The 13357-nt window shown below is 40.1% G+C and overlaps 2 protein-coding genes across 4 annotated transcripts; both read left to right on the top strand.

Moving 5' to 3' along the window:
• Nucleotides 1-1356: 1356 nt before the first annotated feature.
• Nucleotides 1357-10473, top strand: LOC107717399 (ras GTPase-activating protein-binding protein 1-like). 3 transcript variants are annotated; one of them, XM_016524130.1, is made up of 13 exons: nucleotides 1362-1504; nucleotides 2641-2757; nucleotides 2864-2945; nucleotides 3031-3204; nucleotides 4210-4341; nucleotides 5347-5437; nucleotides 5545-5635; nucleotides 5901-6111; nucleotides 6245-6346; nucleotides 8052-8169; nucleotides 8473-8601; nucleotides 9967-10076; nucleotides 10176-10473. In XM_016524130.1, exons 2-13 carry the CDS (start codon nucleotides 2663-2665, stop codon nucleotides 10404-10406), a joined length of 1566 nt encoding a protein of 521 aa, XP_016379616.1. In that variant the 5' UTR covers nucleotides 1362-1504; nucleotides 2641-2662; the 3' UTR covers nucleotides 10407-10473. The 3 variants fall into 3 exon arrangements, with proteins under 3 accessions (XP_016379618.1, XP_016379616.1, XP_016379617.1); XM_016524131.1 differs by having other exon boundaries at nucleotides 1364-1504; nucleotides 8476-8601; XM_016524132.1 differs by lacking the exon at nucleotides 6245-6346 and having other exon boundaries at nucleotides 1357-1504.
• LOC107717387 (ras GTPase-activating protein-binding protein 1-like) lies at nucleotides 10433-11776 on the top strand. The gene is made up of 3 exons (XM_016524117.1): nucleotides 10433-10447; nucleotides 10812-10967; nucleotides 11067-11776. Exons 1-3 carry the CDS (start codon nucleotides 10433-10435, stop codon nucleotides 11295-11297), a joined length of 402 nt encoding a protein of 133 aa, XP_016379603.1. The 3' UTR covers nucleotides 11298-11776.
• Nucleotides 11777-13357: the final 1581 nt, after the last annotated feature.

Genomic DNA, 13357 nt, shown 5'->3' with positions numbered 1-13357 from the left:
ATTTCTCCGATCACAAATGCAGCCATGGTTTTATGTTTACGCGGCGCGATGCAACGCAATGCGTAAAAAGACAGTATAAGTCATTATAATCCGTATTTATGTCCCCACTGGATGCAACAAATTCCTCGTTTATAATGGCTTTTCATGTTTTTGTCTCGTCGCTTCGGCCAGACAGGGCATCACAGTATGGTAGGGGCGTAACATTTCCGTCTCACGCTTGAGGTATTCGGCCAATCACAACGCACTGGATAGCTGACCAATCAGAGCACACCTCGCTTTTCAGACCGATGAGCTTTGTAAAAATCGACGCGTTTCAGAAAGGCGGGGCATAGAGGAGAAACAATAATGTACAGTATGTGGAAAATAATGTGTTTTTTGAAGCTTAAACCGCATAAACACATTTCATTACACCAAATACACCAAATAATGTTCTTTTTAGCAGCATCATATGACCCCTTTAAGTACAATATCTGAACATTTCCTCTGATTTTAAAAGGGAACATCTTGGGGATTTCATAATGATATAAGATTTCGATTTATTGTTTTGGCTTCATGTGGAAATATGATACACAATTAAAAATTGCAAAAAGTCTCCCACATTACCTGCAGTAAAGCAATATTATCATACTGTGATTTATAGTTAGCTAAGTGAATATAGCATAACATTTGCTAATCAGCATAAATTAAAGTCTGTAAAACGAATATAACCAAGATATATAAACAGGCCTATACTTAAATTGAAATTATTTTCAAATTGCGGTAATTAGAACGCTTTTGAACTTTATTATTATTGTTATTATTATCTAATATTTTAATAACAAGAAAGGGGTAAATGTTTAGTTGTAATACAATTAATATGACAATGCAAAAAAGCTAATGGTCTTAAAAAATGCCTTGCTTTAAATCTTTATTTTAATGTATTTTGATTTCTGAAGTGAATAAGACCTGCACTGCACATTTCCTTCCCACGCGTCCTAAGAATCACCTAAATACGCTCTTTCTTCATTTTAATGTTTTCTCACATGACTTAGAATGCTAGTTCGTGGTGCACAGTTTCTAATCTGCATAAAAATCACCTGGCAACGCGTTAGTTTGGCAAACAAAAAAGCTCAAAGCAACAACACCACCAGCTGCTGCGTAACAGTTCTCCATATTGTTCACGTCCGTGCGCGCCTAACAACCTTGCTCAGAGCCGTCCTTTCACTCTCGTTTTTAATAGGTTGCGAGCGGTCTGTATAGTTGACGTTAATTGGTTGTTTTGGGGGACTTTGCGAGAGCTCGAATGCTGATAGGATGCGTAAATCCAATGCGTCGATCTGATTGGCTGTCGGGTTCTGCTATCAGTCGGGTCGTTGATTTAGTAGCAGCTAATGTTAAACCGGCAGTTCGCCACACGCGCTGCTGCCAGTGTCTGAGCTAAAAGCATCACAGCTACCAGCGCAGGAGCTGCTGCACTCAAATTACTTCAAACTCAACCCAAACACACATTACTGATTCCCTCTTGGTAAGTTTATTTATTTAATTTAATATGTTGTATTAAAAAAAAAAAAAACATTTCTTTGCAGCCTATTTTTGTGTTGTAGTGTGGTTAGCGGTTACGCAGCTAATAGCCATGTGCTTTAAGTGACGGATTTATTTTATGTAACGCTACGATTTCGCCGGTTTTCCTCATAAAACCTTAAGGATTATAAATATTACGCTTTAATCGAGGATTGAAGCGGCTAAATCTCACCGTCAGGCCGCTGGGTGGGTTTCCGTTGGTCGACGCTCTGTGGATTAGCTTTACATTAGCTGCGTTTCCCCGACATTTCCGTCAAAGAGAGATCCCGCGTTTACTCCGCTAAAAAAAAAAGTACATGACGCGTCGTTTACGCTGTATTCCCCTTTAAGTTCACTTAAACTCATTTTCCGTGTATAATGTGGTCGTTTACTGTAGATAACGATCATCTCATCCGAGCTAATGCGTCAAAGTCCTGGGCACGTGCCTTATTCATGAATGACGATTTCAGAAAACCAATGGTTTGGCTTAAATTGTGAACGTACCTCAATAAATATATGTTTTTTAATAGCATCATATGTCTCGGTGTGATCACAAAGGAACCGGGCTTGTGATAATAACGGGGCGTGTGGCGTTCGGGCCTACTTCAGTCCATTTCGCAATGGATCCATCTGATTAAACTCAGTTTTCCATTGGCAGAAATGTACCACCCTACACGATGATCAGCCGATCTGCGAGGATTTAGATGTTGTTCTTATAGGGTGTGACATTATTTCCTTTCTATAGAAACGGAATCGACATTAAACGGCCTCGTTGCGTTTCGATCTTAATGGGCTTAACAAAGGGATTCGTTTCAGTTTCACTTGAACGCTCTGTCTTGGTTTTCCCTCACCACATGTAGTTTACCTCGATAGCAGCTGAAGTTTGAGAAAAAAAAAAGTTAAACCAGGAATGTGAATGGTCATACCTATCATGTTCAAACCCAAATTACTTTTCTTGAGGAACACAAAAGGAGAGGTTCCTGACAGTTCCCTTTGTGTTCCTCAGGGAAAGTCATATGGGTTTGGAACATTATGAGGGTATAAAAAAAAAGAGGCAACTTTCTTCTTTAGAGGAGATTTTAAGGAGTCATTTTGTTTTAGTTGAAACCAGTTGACCAAAGAAATGGTGATGGAGAAGCCAAGTGCCCAGCTTGTCGGGCGAGAGTTTGTCCGACAGTATTACACCCTGCTGAACCAGGCTCCTGACTACCTGCACAGGTCAGAATTTGCTTCGTATTCAGCTTTTTGACACAAGTGAGTTTGCAGAAATCCCTTGCGTGTAGTACTTACTGCAGTACAGCTAAACATTTCTTTTGTCTTTCAGGTTTTATGGCAAGAACTCGTCTTATGTACACGGTGGTCTGGACAATAGTGGCAAACCAATTGAAGCAGTCTATGGGCAGTCTGTGAGTTTTAATACAAGTGTTGTGAATTTTTATTGCTGTTTTTGATTCGGTGCAGTAGCTAAATGCAATATTTTTTTCTGAACAGGAAATCCATAAGAAGGTGATGGCTCTGAGCTTCCGTGATTGTCACACTAAGATAAGGCATGTTGATGCTCACGCCACTCTGAACGAGGGAGTGGTGGTGCAAGTGTTGGGGGAGCTGTCCAATAACATGCAGCCCATGAGGAAGTTCATGCAGACATTTGTTCTGGCACCTGAGGTATGAACATTTCTTCATAAATGTGTTATCAGTTCCGATTGTTAACATGACCTCGGGTGAATTAAACTGTTGTTTTTGAACGTATGCCAATGCAGAGGTTGCACAGAGCAAAGCCTGAATTCCAAAGACCTGCAAAGTGAGTTGATGGGCATCATTGTAGGTTTTAATGGAAACGATACTCGCAGTCATGGAAATATCAAAGATTTTTGAAAGTCTGCATTAACTGGAAATTACAACCAACTTCAGGATTGTGATGTATTTCAGAGAGAAACTGAATAGTGAATGAGAAAAATAAAGAAAACTGGGCACCCCTTCGTCACCTATAGCTTTAGACTTATTTAAGGATGTCCTGCCCAAGCCGTCAAATTGACGTCAGCTGAAGGAATGCCATTCCAGAGGGGAAACTAATTTTACAAAGACAAATGTTTTCTTTCAATTAACAGATAAATTGTTCACTCAAGACTAGTAATATGCTCTAACAAAGTAAATGGGATCGATTGTGATTTCATGTGGACTTGAAAAAATCATTGGCTAGATATTGATCCTGTGTGGAGTAAAGCTTCCTTGCAAGCTGTAGTGTCCAGTTTGTGCGCTCCCCATTTCCACATTGAGTCTTCTCCATTCATTGACTCAATTGAGCTTGTTCATATTGATCTGGGTGATTTTATTAGCATCTGTTTGGGTTAAAATAATTAATAATCCCTGACTAGTATTCTCAGATGTCTAAAAAGGTCATAGACATTTGGTGGCTGAAAAGTGTGGTAACCTCGGCTTTAAACCTTTTAAGTTGGTTTTTAATATCCATATTTTCTAGGATTTTGTGTGTTATGGAAGCATCAGTTTGTTCTGACGTTTAGTATTTGATTAGTGCAAGAAGTAGCTCATAAAATGCAGTAATTTCTGGCTAAAAAGAGAGCCAAATAAGTACATTTGTCCTTTACACTAATAAAAAATGTTTCCTTTCAGATAATTATTCATTGTTTTTATATTGCTGTAATCTTTTAGGGAACAGTTGCAAACAAGTTCTACGTACACAACGATATCTTCCGGTACCAGGATGAAGTGTTTGGGGACTCGGACTCCAATAACATGCAGCCCATGAGGAAGTTCATGCAGACATTTGTTCTGGCACCTGAGGTATGAACATTTCTTCATAAATGTGTTATCAGTTCCGATTGTTAACATGACCTCGGGTGAATTAAACTGTTGTTTTTGAACGTATGCCAATGCAGAGGTTGCACAGAGCAAAGCCTGAATTCCAAAGACCTGCAAAGTGAGTTGATGGGCATCATTGTAGGTTTTAATGGAAACGATACTCGCAGTCATGGAAATATCAAAGATTTTTGAAAGTCTGCATTAACTGGAAATTACAACCAACTTCAGGATTGTGATGTATTTCAGAGAGAAACTGAATAGTGAATGAGAAAAATAAAGAAAACTGGGCACCCCTTCGTCACCTATAGCTTTAGACTTATTTAAGGATGTCCTGCCCAAGCCGTCAAATTGACGTCAGCTGAAGGAATGCCATTCCAGAGGGGAAACTAATTTTACAAAGACAAATGTTTTCTTTCAATTAACAGATAAATTGTTCACTCAAGACTAGTAATATGCTCTAACAAAGTAAATGGGATCGATTGTGATTTCATGTGGACTTGAAAAAATCATTGGCTAGATATTGATCCTGTGTGGAGTAAAGCTTCCTTGCAAGCTGTAGTGTCCAGTTTGTGCGCTCCCCATTTCCACATTGAGTCTTCTCCATTCATTGACTCAATTGAGCTTGTTCATATTGATCTGGGTGATTTTATTAGCATCTGTTTGGGTTAAAATAATTAATAATCCCTGACTAGTATTCTCAGATGTCTAAAAAGGTCATAGACATTTGGTGGCTGAAAAGTGTGGTAACCTCGGCTTTAAACCTTTTAAGTTGGTTTTTAATATCCATATTTTCTAGGATTTTGTGTGTTATGGAAGCATCAGTTTGTTCTGACGTTTAGTATTTGATTAGTGCAAGAAGTAGCTCATAAAATGCAGTAATTTCTGGCTAAAAAGAGAGCCAAATAAGTACATTTGTCCTTTACACTAATAAAAAATGTTTCCTTTCAGATAATTATTCATTGTTTTTATATTGCTGTAATCTTTTAGGGAACAGTTGCAAACAAGTTCTACGTACACAACGATATCTTCCGGTACCAGGATGAAGTGTTTGGGGACTCGGACTCAGAACCTCCTGAGGGTGAGCAGCTGATATTATTGGTGTATTTCAGGGATCTTCAGAGTAATCTGTCTCCCAGTTGCTCTTGCTGTGAGTAGATGACTTCATTTATCTCCTGTTGTTCACAGAGTCTGAGGAGGATGTGGAGGAGCTGGAGCGGGTGCATTCGCCTGAAGTGGTCCAGGAGGAGTCTGCTGGGTACTACGAACAGTCGCCTTGGTAACTAGCATTCATTTTTGCGGCTCATTAAATCTAGTTGTTTGGTAGTCATTTGAGTAAGGCAGGATGCAAACTATGCAGGTGTGTTGTAGGTCAAAACAAACCATACATATTTTATATTTCATCAGTCATTACATAAGGAACATTTCAGTAACCTGTAGTTTGTCAGGTTTTCTGTTAGAAGTCAAAGTCGCTATTCGATATGATGCCCTCAAGAAAGCGGGGTGACAGTTTGCAAGTTTCATACAAGTTTGTGCGTTTATAGCGTGGAGCCTGAGGGGCCACAAGAAGAGGTGTCTGTAACCCCAGAGCCCCAGCCTGAGCCAGAAGCAGAGGTGGAGCCTGAGCCAGCAGCTGTGGAGCTGAAACCGGAGCCTGTCAGCGAGCCTGAGGTTCACATTGAGGAAAAGATTCAGAGATCTCCCCCTTCGCCCACACCTGCTGACACGGCACCCACCATGCCAGAGGACAACCGGGTAAGACCACCCTCATTCATTACTGTCTGTTGGGTCCCTCTCGTGTCAACAGACCTGTATTTGTGAAGATGTACAGTCATCACAAACCGGATAAATGAGATCACCTGTGAAGTCAAATGCTTTTAATTTTCAGCCGTCGTCTTGGGCTTCAGTCACTAGCAAGAATCTCCCACCAGGAGGAGTGGTCCCCGCCACAGGAGTCCCTCCACATGTTGTCCGAGTCCCATCTGCGCAGGTAGATGCAGTAGGGGTTCAATCTCTAACTAGCTGGCAGCACCAGCCACTGGCAAGTCACCTGACCTGCCAGTGGTTGGTGGCACCTGGAAGTCTGATTCTGGTTGGCTGCCTGGCGGCTGGTAGTCCACTTCCTTTGCAAGTGTCAGGAACCATTGATTTATGGCAGACTTTGTGTTTTGCCCTCCTTCCACTCTAGCTCCGGGAATAATATTATTTTGGTAACACTTTACAGTAAGTTAACATTAATGTTAGTTGATGCATTAGCTACAAACAACAAACAATGAATAATACATTTATTACAATTTATGAATCTTTAATGAAAATACAGTTCATTGTTAGTTTAATTCACAATGCATTAATGTTAACAAGCACAACTTTTGATTTTAATGCATTAGTAAATGTTGAAATTAACATTAGCTAACATTAATAAATGCTGTAGAAGTATTGTTCATGCTTAGTTCATGTTAACTAATGAACCTTATTGTAAAGTGTTTGTTTTTTTGTTTTTTTTTGTACATCTGTTCATATGACTTTTTTACATGATCAACGTTTTATGGAGTGATATGCAACACGTTGAATTTGGAGCTGAAAGTGGCTGGCTGCACAGAAGCGGCAGTAACCCACAAGTCGGGATCACCGCCATTTGAGCACTTTATTTGGGATAAACCTCCCTAAAATGCCGAACATGTTAAAGAATAGACCAATAAGAAAACATTCATAAGCCTACAATATTATATTTCCTTGCAGAGAGAGTGGTAGGGTACACGTTAAACTCTGAGCGCTCTTGCGGCTGACTGATTCACTGGTCATTACCAGGGGCAGTAACCAACCAGTCAGGATCATGGTCATTTGAGTGCTTTAATTGGGATAACATCAATCATGTAAAAGAATATCAACAGATGCACAATGATAAATTAATGTAGTTCGCCAGAGCTAGAGAGGGAGGAAGACGCAACAGAAAATCTGCCAAAAATCAATGGTTGCTGAAACTTGGCAAGGTGGACTGACGGGTCACGTGACCTGCCAGAATCAGACTGCCAGCTGTCACCAGCCAGTGACTGGTCATATGACCGGTCAGTGGCAGCTCTTGCCAGACAGCTTAAGATTCCCCCACTCGGTAGATGTTCACAACCAACTCTTTCACTCTCAAGGAATATTGTTTTAAGCTTATCCTGGCTATTAGACTGGGAAGTTGCATTTTCTTTTACGTTATATTAAGTATTTTTATGGACTGCTCTGCTTTTAATGCAAGTAGATGACGATTTTAAGGTCTCTTAAGAATAATTTTGTCAATTTAAAATCTTGTAACTTTTAATATTCAATGTTTATTGTTTGGATTTTCTTTTTTCTTTTATACAACTCCTATGACCATCTGTTCTTAAAACTGCAATATCTTAAGTCATCAGCAAATGGCAAAATCAATGGGATCAGTGTCTGAACAAACTGTATGAAATGAACTACTGTGGGTAAAAGTATTTTTCAATCGATGGAATCAGACCCCAAATTTCTACTACTTACCATTAGGCTATTTTGCTTTTCTATAAACGAATGCCTCTACATTTTAAAACTTGCTGTAGATTCTAGTGGGTTTTTTGTACAACTATAATAGGTTGTAGATTTTTTTTATTTTTTATTTATTTAGCATGAAACCACTATATAGTTTTATTGCACTAGGTGATTAGCTGTATTTTTGTGATCCACAGCCGCGTGTCGAGGTGAAAGCAGAAACACAGACCACAGCACAGAGACCCCAGAGAGACCAGAGACCACGCGATCAAAGACCAGGACCCTCTCCAGCCAACAGAACAGCAAGACCAGGAGGTGTGCAAAAGTGTAATCAATCTAGTATGGGTGCATGTGAACATTTTGATGCATTTTTTAATTTTTGCGAAAGACCTGAATAGCTGATTTTGCAATCCATCAAAATCTTATTGGCTCTGGCAAAACTGCTAAAGGCAGCCTGAGCATTTTAATGAACCTCATGTCTGCATATAAATAGCATCTCGCACAAAATTGAAAGTTAAATTAAAAGCACAAATCATGGCTGGTCCACTAGCAGCCTGAAAGAACATGCATCATATGCAGATGGCAGTGTCATTTATCTAATGTTTAATCTCTGGTTAGCAGTGCGGGAGGGTGAGAGTGGGGAACCAGAGGTGCGGCGAACGGTCCGGTATCCCGACAGCCACCAACTCTTTGTTGGAAACGTACCTCACGATGTGGATAAGAACGAGCTCAAGGAGTTCTTTGAACGTAAGTGACACAAGCATCATTTTTCAACTCGTACTGGGCCTCATTTAGGAAACGAGCGTACGACAGAAAATTGGCCGTACGGTCATTTCAATGCAAAACTTGGAATTTATCAATAGGCTTTAGCTTTATATGCGCGAATAGCAGCGTAAACAAGACCATGAGGATTCAATCATCGCATCATGCACCTGCAGTGCTTCTGTGAAAGGAGAAAACTAATTTAAGTCTATAAAATAAAAAGTATATAATAGGCCTAGGCTATAATATAATTAACAGATAAACAAAAGGAAAAAAAAACTGTGCAACAAGTAGGCCTATAGGCTACGCTCGTTTTTGTGACACTCTTAATGCATTTTATTTCTTTTATATCTTTATTTGATTTAATCCATCTGATCACACAGGCGCTTCACGCACACGCAAACAACATTAGTTCTACCGTTGCCTGACATTTCAGCCAATCATCATCAAACTAAAATGCAGTCAACCAAACATAAGTTACACTGTTTATTTTAAAAGGCCCACTGTAAAATCAGCGTGCAGTGCCCAAACAAACATTTTTGCACATGTGAAGGATTTTACACGGATATTAGAACATGAGTGAAGTATAAAGCCATGTTTAGGCTACATAATGAATAATAGTTATGCAAACAAATGTTACAAATATGGCAAAAATGGAAACATTTGGATTCTTGTGGTATGAGACAGGCTCGTGAGCCCAATGCAGTTTCAGTTTTGCTTCACATTTGTATGCTGTTTGTCACTATAGCCTAATTTTTGTTTTATTTTATAGTTTAATATATAATTTTATAACTACTTATTTTCCTAGGCTATAATATAATTAACAGACAAACAAAAGGAAAAAAAAACTGTGCAACAAGTAGGCCTATAGGCTACGCTCGTTTTTGTGACACTCTTAATGCATTTTATTTCTTTTATATCTTTATTTGATTTAATCCATCTGATCACACAGGCGCTTCACGCACACGCAAACAACATTAGTTCTACCGTTGCCTGACATTTCAGCCAATCATCATCAAACTAAAATGCAGTCAACCAAACATAAGTTACACTGTTTATTTTAAAAGGTCCGCTGTAAAATCAGCGTGCAGCGCCCAAACAAACATTTTTGCACATGTGAAGGATTTTACACTGATATTAGAACATGAGTGAAGTATAAAGCCGTGTTTAGGCTGTGAGATTGGCGGCATACAAATATTTCATGAATCACACGTGAACTCTGTCATAAGTTGATTTGTGCGCACAGATCTGCCCTCGTTTCTACGTTAGATTGATAAATGAGGCCCACTGAATTTAAAATGTAGATCAGCTCCTCCTGCATTGACTTGCCTGCTTATTTCTCTTGCACAGAGTACGGCACTGTTCTTGAGCTGAGAATCAACAGTGGCGGAAAGCTGCCTAACTTTGGATTCGTGGTATTTGATGATGCTGAGCCCGTGCAGAAGATCCTCAGCAATCGGGTATGCATGACTTTCAGATGTTGTGCCAAACAGGATGTTTTGACTAATGCAGGATCATCAGAATTACCTTTTTTTTTTTTAAAATTTTTTATTCCGTAGCCTGTTAAACTGCGAGGAGACGTTCGGCTGAATGTAGAGGAAAAGAAGACCCGCTCGGCCCGTGAAGGTGACAGGCGGGACATCCGCCCCAGAGGCCCGGGGGGACCACGCGACAGGGTAGGCGGGTCAAGGGGACCGCCCGCCCGTGGAGGCATGGCTCAAAAACCCAGTTTTGGAGCCGGTCGAGGCGCAGGACCTAGCGAGGGGCGTTACGCAGGACCACGTCAGTGAGGCAGCTCCCACGTCATTCACTGCTGATGCAAGTCACCCTGGTTAACAACACAGACGGCTTCCCTGTTCTCTGTTTGCAATTACAAGGTTAACGGGTGTTTTTGGAGTAAGATCAATTTCTCTTTCATGAGATTACTTCCTCTTTTTGGCCGGGTTTTGTTTCTGTGTTGTAAACTAGGGGCGAGGCTTCAAAACCGGGGTGTTTTTAGGGGCGTGATATTCAAATGACAATTGTTTTCTGCCACCACATTTATCAACGTGCGATCATTCGTACAATGAGATTGGCGGCATACGAATGTTTCATGAATCACACGTGAACTCTGTCATAAGTTGATTTGTGCGCACAGATCTGCCCTCGTTTCTACGTTAGATTGATAAATGAGGCCCACTGAATTTAAAATGTAGATCAGCTCCTCCTGCATTGACTTGCCTGCTTATTTCTCTTGCACAGAGTACGGCACTGTTCTTGAGCTGAGAATCAACAGTGGCGGAAAGCTGCCTAACTTTGGATTCGTGGTATTTGATGATGCTGAGCCCGTGCAGAAGATCCTCAGCAATCGGGTATGCATGACTTTCAGATGTTGTGCCAAACAGGATGTTTTGACTAATGCAGGATCATCAGAATTACCTTTTTTTTTTTTAAAATTTTTTATTCCGTAGCCTGTTAAACTGCGAGGAGACGTTCGGCTGAATGTAGAGGAAAAGAAGACCCGCTCGGCCCGTGAAGGTGACAGGCGGGACATCCGCCCCAGAGGCCCGGGGGGACCACGCGACAGGGTAGGCGGGTCAAGGGGACCGCCCGCCCGTGGAGGCATGGCTCAAAAACCCAGTTTTGGAGCCGGTCGAGGCGCAGGACCTAGCGAGGGGCGTTACGCAGGACCACGTCAGTGAGGCAGCTCCCACGTCATTCACTGCTGATGCAAGTCACCCTGGTTAACAACACAGACGGCTTCCCTGTTCTCTGTCTTCATCCCTCACTCCAGGACCCAGGAGTGTGATTATTCTTCTTTATCTGGACTCTTCCTTTTATTTCTGAGATTGAACTTGAATTTGTTGTAGAAAAACAAAACTACTTGAATTGGGGAAAGGAGAAACCTAGCATTTGGTTTTAGCGTTCTCTCCCTGTTTCTTAAAGGAACGTGTTTTTACTGCTTGGGCAATCCTGTGTATTGCTAGCACCCGCTTTCAGGTCAAGTGCAAGTATGATTTTATTTGGAATTGATGCCAAGTCAAATCATGGTTGTGTGTGAATGACTATCTAGCATGTAAAGAATCCTGTTTGCCTTCTACTGTTGCACTTCATCAAGAATGACAACATATTTTAACAACTCTGTTGAGAGAACAAAATAAACTCTATGTACTATTTTGAAGCATGGGTGTGTCTTGTCTGGGGGAAGAAAAATTCATTTTAAACTACACTTTTGACAAGTGCAGTCTGCTCTGATTGGCCAGCTGACCCAGTGCATTGTGATTGGCCGAACACCACATGTACGTGTCGGAAATGCAACGCCCCTTACCATAATCGCGAGCGTCAGCTTTCAAAGACGGTTAATGTCGTTAGTTTTACCATCAGTTCAAGCCCGAAAGGGCAACAGAGTCGCGTGACAGACACAGTGATGATGCAGTACACAAGCCGCGGTTAAGACAGCTGACGTGTTATGATTTCTGACAGACAGTTCACTCTCCTGTGATGTGACCCTGTTCCCCTCTCTCTCACACACACACACGACGCGTTACTCTGCGCTGTGCAAAGCTCCGCATTTGAACAGTCAATAGCAAATGCACCAAGAGCTTGTAACACTCCAAAGAGAAAGGAAAACTTGAAATCGCATCATATGACCCCTTTAAATGGTGTTTTTTAAAAAAAAAAAAGTTTTTTTAAAGTGTTTTTAAGAGCAATTCAAGTATGGTGTACCCACATATGCAGAATATTTCTTTGGTTAAAATTGCTCTTTGTAAAGTTGATTTTAAAATGCTTATGCAGCAGTAATGAATGAATGATAAAGTCGTGGAAATTGCAGGTGCTTTCAGTAGTTCAGTACTAATTAAAGTTTTACACATTAAGAAATATATTGCTTTTGTAAAGGGTCATCTGACTGAATATTGTCATTTTGAAATCACGAGACGAACGCTGTTTCATTGAATGCGCTTCTGAAGAGACATTAGTAGCATTGTGTTGTTTGGTCATGCAAAGAGCAAAAAAAAACAAAAAAAACACACACATTGTGCTTTTACTAGAGTAAACAATGGGAGAATCAACCTGTACAGTTGAAGGAGCTGAAAAGGTCCAGAGTGCGCGAAGACAAAAAAATTGCAAAGGAAGATTTGATGGAGAAAATGAGACGTGATGCCATAGTTGCTCCTATTTTTGTCGGACAGGTAAGGGAATTGAGTAAACCACTCTCCAAAACTAGTTTTAATTTACTGTGCTGGGTAGATTACTTACCAATTGTAGTCCATTACAGATTACATGAAATTGAAAACGGTAGTAACGTAATCTTGGTCACTCATTTTAGGTAATGTATTTTGACTACTTTTTAGATTACTTTTTATCTAACTTGTTTTAAACTCACCATTTAACATATATCATACATATAAAAATAAAAAGCAAAAAGAAAATATATCCCCTTTTTTATATTAACATTACGAAATACATGTAGGCTAATCATGTAATCCATAAAAAGTAACTGTAATCTGAGTATTTTAAAATGTAATATACTCTAATTACAAGTACTTAATGTTTGGAATCTGGTTACATAATACAGATTACATGTAACCACTTACTACCCAGCACTGGTTTTAAACATGCAACTATAAAAAATTATGATGCTGGTCCACGTCTATAGATGGCAGTGCAACGTCGAACACCTTTGTGGTTTTGTTACTTAAAACAACACTAGCCGAAGAACTACTATATATATATATATATATATATATATATATGTATGTGT

Source organism: Sinocyclocheilus rhinocerous, unplaced genomic scaffold (genome assembly GCF_001515625.1).
Source record: "Sinocyclocheilus rhinocerous isolate Xijiao unplaced genomic scaffold, SAMN03320098_v1.1 scaffold1054, whole genome shotgun sequence".
Classification (NCBI taxonomy): domain Eukaryota; kingdom Metazoa; phylum Chordata; class Actinopteri; order Cypriniformes; family Cyprinidae; genus Sinocyclocheilus; species Sinocyclocheilus rhinocerous.
The sequence above is the reverse complement of the archived record's forward strand: the minus strand, read 5'-3'. Positions and strand labels throughout refer to the sequence as shown.